This window comes from Triticum urartu, chromosome 2, assembly GCF_003073215.2.
Source record: "Triticum urartu cultivar G1812 chromosome 2, Tu2.1, whole genome shotgun sequence".
Taxonomy (NCBI): Eukaryota; Viridiplantae; Streptophyta; class Magnoliopsida; order Poales; family Poaceae; genus Triticum; species Triticum urartu.
Window position 1 is genome coordinate 143,164,808 of NC_053023.1, and position 12,312 is coordinate 143,177,119.

The 12,312-nt window shown below is 46.2% G+C and overlaps 1 protein-coding gene across 1 annotated transcript; it reads left to right on the forward strand.

Annotated features, from left to right (window-relative positions):
• Nucleotides 1–10,257: 10,257 nt before the first annotated feature.
• LOC125541292 lies at nt 10,258–11,572 on the forward strand. Its single transcript, XM_048704740.1, has one exon. It carries the CDS (start codon nt 10,501–10,503, stop codon nt 11,311–11,313), a length of 813 nt encoding a protein of 270 aa, XP_048560697.1. The 5' UTR covers nt 10,258–10,500; the 3' UTR covers nt 11,314–11,572.
• The last annotated feature ends 740 nt before the right edge of the window (nt 11,573–12,312 follow it).

A 12,312-nucleotide genomic window follows, 5' to 3' on the forward strand; every position in this document is an offset into this window, starting at 1 on the left:
ACGGTAATCCTGTTCTAGAAGTCATGTTACTAGACCATGACGAACCTACAAACTATGAGGAAGCGATGATGAGCCCAGATTCCGTGAAACGACTTAAGGCCATGAAATCTGAGATGGTATCCATGTATGAGAACAAAGTATGGACTTTGATTGACTTGCCTGATGATCGGTGAGCCATTCATAATAAATGGATCTTCAAGAGGAAGACGGACGCTGATAGTAGTGTTACTATCTACAAAGCTCGAATTGACGCAAAAAGGGTTTTGGCAAGTTCAAGGTGTTGACTACGATTAGAATTTCTCACTTGTATCGATGCTTAAAAGTCTGTCTGCCGCATTTTACGAAATCTGGCAAATGGGTATCAAAACTATATTCCTTAATGGATTTATTAAAGAAGAGTTGTATATGATGCAACCAGAAGGTTTTGTCAATCCTAAAGGTGCTAACAAAGTGTGCAAGCTCCAATGATCCATCTATGGACTGGTGCAAACATCTCGGAGTTGGAATATCAGCTTTGATTAGTTGATCAAAGCATATAGTTTTATATAGACTTGCGGTGAAGCCTGTATTTACAAGAAAGTGAGTGGGAGCACTACAACATTTGTGATAAGTATATGTGAATGACATATTGTTGATTGGAAATAATGTAGAATTTTTCTGGAAAGCATAAAGGAGTGTTTGAAAGGAATTTTTCAAAGAAAGACCATGGTGAAGCTGCTTACATATTGAGCATCAAGTGTTGGGGAACGTAGTAATTTCAAAATTTTCCTACGCACACGGAATGTTGGGGAACGTAGTAATTTCAAAACAAATTCCTACGCACACGCAAGATCATGTGATGCATAGCAACGAGGGGGGAGTGTGATCTACATACCTAGTAGATTGACAACGGAAGCGTTTGGTTGAAGTAGTCGTACGTCTTCACGATCCGACCGATCAAGCACCGAAACTACGTCACCTCCGAGTTCTAGCACACGTTCAGCTCGATGACGATCCCCGGACTCCGATCCAGCAAAGTGTCGGGGAAGAGTTCCGTCAGCACGACGGCGTGGTGACGATCTTGATGCACTACAGCAGCAGGGCTTCGCCTAAACTCCGCTACAGTATTATCGAGGACTATGGTGGCTGGGGGCGCCGCACACGGCTAAGGAAAAGATCACGTGGATCAACTTGTGTGTCTCTAGGGTGCCTCTGCCTCAGTATATAAAGGACCAAAGGGGGGAGGCTGGCCAGCCACATAGGGCGCGCCAAGAGAGTCCTACTCCCTCTGGGAGTAGGATTCCCCCCCCCCAATCCTAGTTGGAATAGGACTTGTGGAGGGGGGAAAAGAGAGAGAGGGGCCGGCCCCCTCTCCTTGTCCAATTCAGACCAAGGGAGGGGAGGGGCGCGCGGCCCATGTAGGGATGCCTCTTCTCTTTTCCACTAAGGCCCATCATGGCCCATTTAGCTCCCGGGGGGTTCCGGTAACCTCCCGGTACTCCGGTAAAATCCCGATTTCACCCGGAACACTTCCGATATCCAAACATAGGCTTCCAATATATCAATCTTTATGTCTTGACCATTTCGAGACTCCTCGTCATGTCCTTGATCACATCCGGGACTACGAACTCCTTCGGTACATCAAAACTCATAAACTCATAATATAACTGTCATCGAAACCTTAAGCGTGCGGACCCTACGGGTTCGAGAACAATGTAGACATGACCGAGACACGTCTCCGGTCAATAACCAATAGCGGGACTTGGATGCCCATATTGGCTCCTACATATTCTACGAAGATCTTTATCGGTCAGACCGCATAACAACATACGTTGTTCCCTTTGTCGTCGGTATGTTACTTGCCCGAGATTCGGTCGTCGGTATCTTAATACCTAGTTCAATCTCATTACCGGAAAGTCTCTTTACTCGTTCCGTAATACATCATCTCACAACTAACTCATTAGTTGCAATGCGTGCAAGGCTTATGTGATGTGCATTACCGAGAGGGCCCAGAGATACCTCTCCGACAATCGGAGTGACAAATCCTAATCTCGAAATACGCCAACCCAACATGTACCTTTGGAGACACCTGTAGAGCTCCTTTATAATCACCCAGTTACGTTGTGACGTTTGGTAGCACACAAAGTGTTCCTCCGGCAAACGGGAGTTGCATAATCTCATAGTCATAGGAACATGTATAAGTCATGAAGAAAGCAATAGCAACATACTAAACGATCGGGTGCTAAGCTAATGGAATGGGTCATGTCAATCACATCATTCTCCTAATGATGTGATCTCGTTAATCAAATAACAACTCTTTTGTTTATGGTTAGGAAACATAACCATCTTTGATTAACGAGCTAGTCAAGTAGAGGCATACTAGTGACACTTTGTTTGTCTATGTATTCACACAAGTATTATGTTTCCGGTTAATACAATTCTAGCATGAATAATAAACATTTATCATGATATAAGGAAATAAATAATAACTTTATTATTGCCTCTAGGGCATATTTCCTTCACGCAAGATCGTGGTGATGCATAGCAACGAGAGGGGAGAGTGTTGTCCACGTACCCTCGTAGACCGAAAGCGGAAGCGTTATGACAATGCGGTTGATGTAGTCGTACGTCTTCACGATCCGACCGATCCAAGTACCGAATGTACGACACCTCCGAGTTCTGCACATGTTCAGCCTGATATCGTCCCTCGAACTCCGATCCAGCCGAGTGTTGAGGGAGAGTTTCGTCAGCACAACGGTGTGGTGACGATGATGATGTTCTACCGACGCAGGGCTTCGCCTAAGTACCGCTACGATATTATCGAGGTGGATTATGGTGGAGGGGGGCACCGCACACAGCTAAGAGATCCAAGGGATCAATTGTTGTTTCTTTGGGGTGCCCCCTGCCCCCGTATATAAAGGAGTGGAGGAGGGGGAGGGCCGGCCCTCTCTATGGCGCGCCCTAGGGGAGTCCTACTCCCATCGGGAGTAGGATTCCCCCTTTCCTAGTAGAACTAGGAACCCTTCCAAGTAGTAGGAGTAGGAGGGAAGGAAAGGGAAGGGAAAAAGGAGAAGGAAGGAAGGGGGCGCCCCCCCCTTCCCTAGTCCAATTCGGACCAGCCCATGGGGAGGGGTGCGGCCACCCTTTGAGGCCTTTCTCTCCTTTCCCGTATGGCCCATTAAGGCCCAATACGAATTCTCGTAACTCCCCAGTACTCCCGAAAATACCTGAATCACTCGGAACCTTTCCGATGTCCGAATATAGTCGTCCAATATATCGATCTTTACGTATCGACCATTTCGAGACTTCTCGTCATGTCCCCGATCTCATCCGGGACTCCGAACTCCTTCGGTACATCAAACCACATAAACTCATAATATAACCGTCATTGAACTTTAAACGTGCGGACCCTACGGGTTCGAGAACTATGTAGACATGACCGAGACACGTCTCCGGTCAATAACCAATAGCGGAACCTGGATGCTCATATTGGCTCCTACATATTCTACGAAGATCTTTATCGGTCAAACCGCATAACAACATACGTTGTTCTCTTTGTCATTGGTATGTTACTTGCCCGAGATTCGATCGTCGTGTAGGATCGAAAGTATGTCTAGAGGGGGGTGATTAGACTACTTGACCAAATAAAAACTTAACCTTTTCCCAATTTTAGTTCTTGGCAGATTTTAGCTATTTTAGGACAAGTCAAGCAATCATCACATAATTCAAGCAAGCATGCAAAGAGTATATTGGCAGCGGAAAGTAAAGCATACAACTTGCAAGAATGTAAAGGGAAGGGTTTGGAGAATTCAAACGCAATTGGAGACACGGATGTTTTTCCCGTGGTTCGGATAGGTGGTGCTATCCTACATCCACGTTGATGGAGACTTCAACCCACAAAGGGTAACGGTTGCGAGAGTCCACACAGGGCTCCACCCACAAAGGGTAATGGTTGCGCGAGTCCACACAGGGCTCCACCCACGAAGGGTCCATGAAGAAGCAACCACCCACAAAGGGACCACGAAGAAGCAACCTTGTCTATCCCACCATGGCCATCGCCCACACAGGACTTGCCTCACTAGCGGTAGATCTTCACGAAGTAGGCGATCTCCTTGCCCTTACAAACTCCTTGGTTCAACTCCACAATCTTGTCGGAGGCTCCCAAGTGACACCTAGCCAATCTAGGAGACACCACTCTCCAAGAAGTAACAAATGGTGTGTAGGTAATGAACTCCTTGCTCTTGTGCTTCAAATGATAGTCTCCCCAACACTCAACTCTCTCTCATAGGATTTGGATTTGGTGGAAAGAAGATTTGAGTGGAAAGCAACTTGGAGAGGCTAGAGATCAAGATTCATATGGTAGGAATGGAATATCTTGATCTCAACACATGAGTAGGTGGTTCTCTCTCAGAACATATGAGTTGGAATGGTGTATGCGTTCTGATAGCTCTCTCTTCGAATGAAGAGGGAGTGGAGGGGTATATATAGCCTCCACACAAAATCCAACCGTTACACACAGTTTTCCAATCTTGGTGGAACCGAATCACAAACTCGGTCGAACCGAAAATGTAAACCTAGTGACCGTTAGAGATTTTCGGTAGGACTGACATGCAACTCGGTAGGACCGATATGGTTAGGGTTTGGGCATAACGTAATCTCGGTGAGACCGATCACACAAACTCGGTGAGACCGAATTTGGTAATTGGCTAACTAGAGAGTTGGTCAGGCAAACTCGGTGGGACCGATTTGCTCTTTCGGTGAGACCGAAAAGTTACAAAGGGGAAACACTGAATTTACATTGCAATCTCGGTGGGACCGATTCGCTCTTTCGGTGAGACCGAAAAGTTACGAAAGGGAAACAGAGAGTTTGCAATCCCATCACGGTGAGACCGAGATCCCTATCGGTAGAACCGAATTGCTAGGGTTTGGCAGTGGCTTATGACAAGTGAAACTCGGTGGCGCCGGATAGGAAGAATCGGTAGGACCGAGTTTGGCTTAGGGTTTAGGTCATATGTGGATATGGAAAAGTAGTTGAGGGTTTTGGAGCATATCACTAAGCACATGAAGCAAGAGGCTCATTAAGCAACACCTCATCCCTCCTTGATAGTATTGGCTTTTCCTAAAGACTCAATGTGATCTTGGATCACTAAAATATAAAATGAAGAGTCTTGAGCTTTTGAGCTTGAGCCAATACTTTGTCCTTAGCATTTTGAGGGTTCCACTTTCACATCCATGCCATGCCAATCATTGAGCTTTCCTAAAATAATCATCTTGGAATAGCATTAGCTCAATGAGCTATATGTTGTTATGAATTACCAAAACCACCTAGGGATAGTTGCACTTTCACGTCGGTATCTCAATACCTAGTTCAATCTCGTTACCGGCAAGTATCTTCACTCGTTCCGTAACACATCATCCCACAACTAACTCATTAGTTGCAATGCTTGCAAGGCTTATAGTGATGTGCATTACCGAGTGGGCCCAGAGATACCTCTCCGACAATCGGAGTGACAAATCCTAATCTCGAAATACGCCAACCCAACAAGTACCTTCGGAGACACCTGTAGAGCACCTTTATAATCACCCAGTTATGTTGTGATGTTTGGTAGCACACAAAGTGTTCCTCTGGTAAACGGGAGTTGCATAATCTCATAGTCATAGGAACATATATAAGTCATGAAGAAAGCAATAGCAACAAACTAAACGATCAAGTGCTATGCTAACGGAATGGGTCAAGTCAATCACATCATTCTCTAATGATGTGACCCCGTTAATCAAATGACAACTCATGTCTATGGCTAGGAAACTTAACCATCTTTGATTCAACGAGCTAGTCAAGTAGAGGCATACTAGTGACATACTGTTTGTCTATGTATTCACACATGTATTATGATTCTGGTTAATACAATTCTAGCATGAATAATAAACATTTATCATGATATAAGGAAATAAATAATAACTTTATTATTGCCTCTAGGGCATATTTCCTTCATCAAGATCTATAGAGATAGAACAAGACGCTTGATAAATTTTTTTAATGAGTACATACCTTGACAAGTTTTTGAAGTAGTTCAAAATGGAACAGTCAAAGAAGGAGTTCTTGCCTGTGTTGCATGGTGTGAAGTTGAGTAAAGACTCAAAACCCGACCACGGCAGAAAATAGAAAGAGAATGAAAAAGTCATTCCCTATGCCTCAGTCATAGGTTCTATAAAGTATGCTATGTTGTGTACCAGACCTATTGTGTACCTCACCATGAGTTTGGCAAGAGGGTACAATTGTGATCCAGGAGTGGATCACTGAACAACGGTCAAAATTATCCTTAGTGAAATAAGGAAATGTTTCTTGGTTATGGAGGTGACAAAGAGTTCGTCGTAAGGAGTTACGACGATGCAAGCTTTGACACCGATCTGGATGACTCTAAGTCTTGATCTAGATACATATTGAAAGTGGGGGCGATTAGCTAGAGTAGCTCCGTGCAGAGCATTGTAGACATAGAAAATTTGCAAAATATATACAGCTCTTAATGTGGCAGACCCGTTGACTAAACTTCTCTCACAACCAAAACATGATCACTCTTTGGGTGCTAATCACATAGCGATGTGAACTAGATTATTGACTCTAGTAAACCCTTTGGGTATTAATCACATGGAGATGTGAACTATTGGTGTTAAATCACATGGCGATGTGAGATTATTGACTCTAGTGCAAGTGGGAGACTGAAGGAAATATGCCCTAGAGGCAATAATAAAGTTGTTATTTATATTTCCTTATATCATGATAAATGTTTATTATTCATGCTAGAATTGTATTAACTGCAAACTTAGTATACACGTGAATACATAGACAAAACAGAGTGTCCCTAGTATGCCTCTACTTGACTAGCTCATTAATCAAAGATGGTTAAGTTTCCTGACCATAGAAATGTGTTGTCATTTGATGAACGTGATCACATCATGTGATGGACAAGACCCATCCGCTAGCTTAGCATAATTGTTCGTTTAGTTTTATTGCTATTGCTTTCATCATGACTTATACATGTTCCTCTGACTATGAGATTATGCAACTCCCGAATACCGGATGAACACCTTGTGTGCTATCAAACGTCACAACGTAACTGGGTGATTATAAAGATGCTCTACAGGTGTGTCCGATAGTGTTTGTTGAGTTGGCATAGATCGAGATTAGGATTTGTCACTCCGATTGTCGGAGAGGTTTCTCTAGGCCCTCTCGGTAATGCACATCACTATAAGCCTTGCAAGCAATGTGACTAATGAGTTAGTTGCGGGATGTTGCATTGCGGAATGAGTAAATATACTTGCCGGTAACGAGATTGAACTAGGTATGATGATACTGACGATCGAATCTCAGGCGAGTAATATACCGATGACAAAGGGAATAACTTATGTTGTTATGCGGTTTGACCGATAAAGATCTTCGTAGAATATGTAGGAACCAATATGAGCATCCAGGTTCTGCTATTGTTTATTGACCGGAAGTGAGTCTCGGTCATGTCTACATAGTTCTCGAACCCGTAGGGTCCTCACGCTTAACGTTCGATGACGATCGGTATTATGAGTTTATGTGTTTTGATGTACCGAATGTAGTTTGGCGTCCCGGATGTGATCACGGACATGACGAGGAGTCTCAAAATGGGCGAGACATAAAGATCGATATATTGGAAGGCTATGTTTGGACATCGGAATGGTTCCGGATGGGTTCGGGCATTTACCGGAGTACCGGGGGGTTACCGGAACCCCCAAGGAGTCAATGGGCCTAAATGGGCCCTAGTGGAGAAAGAGGGCAGCAGGGAAGTGGTGGGGTGCACCCCCCCTAGGCCCAACCCGAATTGGTTTAGGGTTGGGGGGGCTTTCCTTCTCCTCTCTTCCTTTTTCCTCCTTCTCCTAGTAGGAATAGGAAAGGGGGGGGGCAAACCTACTTGGAGTAGGATTGCCCCCCTTGGGCGCGCCTCCTCCTAGGCCGGCCCTCTCCTCCTCCCCCCTTTATATACGGTGGAGGGGGCACCCCATAGACACACAAGTTGATTGTTTAGCCGCGTGCGGTGTCCCCCTCCACAGATTTCCACCTCGGTCATATCGTTGTAGTGCTTAGGCGAAGCCCTGCGTCGGTAACTTCATCATCACCGTCATCACGCCGTCGTGCTGATGAAACTCTCCCTCGACCTCAGCTGGATCTAGAGTTCGTGGGACGTCACCGAGCTGAACGTGTGCAGATCGCGAAGGTGCCGTACCTTCGGTGCTAGGATCGGTCAAATCGTGAAGACGTACGACTACATCAATCGCGTTGTCATAACGCTTCTGCTTTCAGTCTACGAGGGTGCGTGGACAACACTCTCCCCTCTCGTTGCTATACATCACCTAGATAGATCTTGCGTGTGCGTAGGATTTTTTTTTTGAAATTACTGCGTTCCCTAACAGCTGAGTGATGTAAGTAGCCAATATGTCTATGTAAACCCCCATTTATATAGATATATGAAAAAACAGTAGGGGTTTTCCCCGTACTGTCATTTTGTCAAAAAAAACTTGGTGCGAGGTATCATCAAGTTATACTCAGCAGCTACGCACAGTAATGATATACAGGTTGGGCATTTATAAAATCCTATTTGAGTAGTTATTTATGGTAATATGTAATGTGCATCGAGTAAGCCACGCGATGGGAACAAACAACCACATTAAGTGCATTGACCAATCAAGAATGCCAATCACCGTAAGAAGATCAAAGGGAGATTTTTTTTTTGCGAGGAGAAGATCAAAGGGAGATAATTGTCTTTCATCACTGTGAAATGCATCACATAATTGCATATACGTTGTGTCATATTATTCATCTTGATCTAAATTACCTGCTTAATTGTAACGCTCATCGAACATGGCACAGGAGAAGTGGGAAAATCGTCTCCCATGACTATAATTATTAAACCCATTAAGGTGCGCTGGAATGGTGGCCAACCAGCTACGCCATGTGGCGCATGCTGGTTGGTCACTGTGAGAGTTTTTTTTAGAGTTTTCTAAATGATAGGGAGACTTTTTTTAGAAAAGTTTTTCTAGGCTTTTTCTTTTTTCCTTTTAAGATAGTTGTGATGTCCACGTGATGCGAGAATATATTTTTTAAAAATTCGACATGATGGTGAGGTGTGCACAACTTTCTCTCAAGCGGCCCGCAATAGCGGGCCCCAACCACTAGTGTATATTACATGTGTACAACTACTACATGTTTGAAACAATCTATTTATTTGTCCAATCGTATTTATGTTATTATTGATCTCGATTTGTAATGCCCATCCAGTATATCATGTAATTATGCATGCCGATTTATATTAGGCCACTGGATATGTAAAATTTGCCTCATATAAACATATTTTTAGGTAACTATTTAATCCGATATCTAACCATCAATTCATGCTGCAGAAATTAAGCAAATACTTATGGTACACTGATCAACAATGAATACCTATCAAGTCATAGATTTGTCATTGAAATATCGGTCAAAAAGAGAATTACCACCCACAACTAGCATAACTATATATTTATGATGCCACTCACATGATTGGCGTTATATAATATTCCACTCGTTCCAAAATACTACAATGGATACTTTGTTTTCTAATAATAGAAGTCAAACATGTCTATGTTTGACCAAGTTTAAGGAAAAATTGACCAACATCCACAACACAAGATTCGTATCATTAGATTCATAATGAATTATGCTTTTATATTTCATTTTTAGCATTTTAGATGTTGATAGTTTATTCTATAAACTTGATCAAACATAAGATGTTTAACTTTTTTAAAAATAATATACACTCTATTGTGAAACAGAGGTAGCGGCGATATGTAACACTACTAGTGCGGTAAATCACAAATCAGGCCGCACAAATCAAATGGCTACTTATGGTACATTGACAAGTCATGATTCATGAATGCTTGAAGATAAGCTTTGCACACGGACATAGTAGGTTAAAATGTGTTTTACAAAGATTAAAAATATTTTTTCATAGTATAGTAAAATGTGTGCAAAGTAATGAGTGGAATGTGTTTTCCAAAGATTAAAAATATTTTCTCATAGTAGTTTGACTCCGTTGTTGTGTACGCGAGGCATGCGCTACGAAACAACAGGGCGGTCAAGCCCAATTTGAGCTTTCTTTTGGCAACATCGGGATAATTGCTCCTGCACTAGCGTCATAAATTTTCTCCAAAATTAGGGGTAACCGAAGCCTTCCGCCGGCTGGCACCGTTGACCAGCAAGTTTTGTGCATCGACGACCAATGCGCTAAGCACTGCGCATATAGACTGACATCCGAGGGCCCTAGCACCGTAGCCACAGCCCCTCCTTTGACCCGAAAAAAAAAATCCTCTGTTTCTATTCCCGTCCTCTACTCCTCTTGCCGTTCTTCGGAGTGAAAACCGAACAGGCCAAAAGAAGAAGACCAGAACGCAACAAAACCCCGCGACCATCTCTTCTTCTTCCCCACCTCTTCCCCTTGGACCAAGCAAAGAACCCCGACCATGGCAGACGCCCCTCACGAGCCCCGCGAGGCCGCCGACAGCCCCACCCCCGAGGCGGCCGACGACTTCGAGTTCCGCGTCCTGTCCACCGGCGGCCTTGTCTCGGCCGGCGCGGGCGCGGCCGACGACATGTGCGTGGCCGACGAGCTCTTCTCCCACGGCAAGCTCCTCCCGCTCCGCCCCTCGTCCACCGACGCCCCCAGCGTCGCCCTGCTCCCGCGGTCCGAGTCCGTCGCCTCCACCGCGGGCTTCGGCTCGCGCTCCGACTGCCGGAGCGCCAGCTCCAGCGGCAGCAGCAGCGGCTGCGTCAGCCGCAGCCACTCGTCCAAGAGCGCCTCCTCCGACCACGCCGCCGCGCCGCCGCGGAGGTCCCTGTCGAGCAGCCTGTTCTACGCGCACCCGAGCCCGTCGCCGCAGCTCCGCTCGCGGCCGCGCCGGAGCACGGGGTCGGCACCGCCGCCCGCCAGGTGGGGTGTCATACGCCTCGGCGTCGTCGGCGCCCCGGACGTGTACCCGCCGCGCTGCGCCGACGGGGCCAAGATCACGGCCGCGTCGAGGGGCGGCAGCGGCAGGAGCGCGAGGTTCGAGCAGGCCGCCAGCGCCATTGAGAGGAGCTTCAGGAAACATGGCGCGGGGCTGTTCGGTGACGGCTTCGGATGCAAGTGCTCGCCGGACGTCGTCGAGTCCGTCAAGCTGCCTCCGGCGGCGAGGAAAAGCGGAGCGGATGGAAAGTCCAAGAGTGGTCACGGCGGGCGTCGCATTAGGATCCTGAACTGGCTCGAAGAGCTGTCCATCACAAAGGCGAAGAAGTAATCTTGTGTAAAGATCGTGCATTTATCTGAGCTGCTCATGCTCAGGGAAGCATTTAGATTTGATCATTAGATTGTTTTTTCTTGTTTGATTAACAGGAGACGCTTAATTCGAAACAAATAACTTGTTTGTACAGATCTATGGAGCCCACCATAACTTTCTATCTCGAAGATTTTTTTTGAGGGAAATATCTTGAAGATAGAGTATTTGGTCGTGCATTTGTTGCAATTTAATGCCAGGATATGCCATTGCAAATTTGAAACTGTATTTTTTTATATTATATCGTTACGCAGCTTCTTCTTCTGTCGTTAGCACTTGTTGCTAGAATCCTGCCACTGGAAGAAATGCATGCATAAAAAACTCGTCTGAATTCTCGACTGACGCTCTCATGCACGTACACAGGGTACACCCATCCTGAACTGTCTGCCCGTCAGGGCTGTCAGTCAATGTTTATAAAACACGACTAATCCACACACACATATCCATCCATGCTGAATTCGTTTCTAGCACGTGAACTCTTGCACTGCGACGACGTGCACTGACAACGAGCTCGGCGAGAGCTCGGTGCGGCGCTGATGGCGAGGATGCCAGGCCCCTCTCCCTCTCGCGCTCCCCAGCGCGACAGGCGTGAGGCAGTGGCCGTGCAGCGCAGGCGCCTGGCGAGCCAGCGCGGGACGAGCGGCTTTCAGCCGACGCATGCAGACGTTTCTCCTCGGCCCCGGCGGAAATTCGTCTCTTCTAGGCGGGCTCGCCGCCAAGTCACCGCCCTCCAGTCGTGTCGGCGACCGACGGCCGACGCCGTGGCGGAGCTCGCTTCCATCCGCCGAGTGAAACGTCGCCGCGGCCCGTGGATACGCCGTGACGGTGACGACATGGTCGAGCGGTCGGTCTACAGTCCGCGTCTACCTCCTGTACTACGTACGCGCACTTTTCGTCCTCTCGTATCCCGAAGGATATGGAGACGGCGACGTGGTGAGCCGAGCCACGGGGTCGCGTATAGCT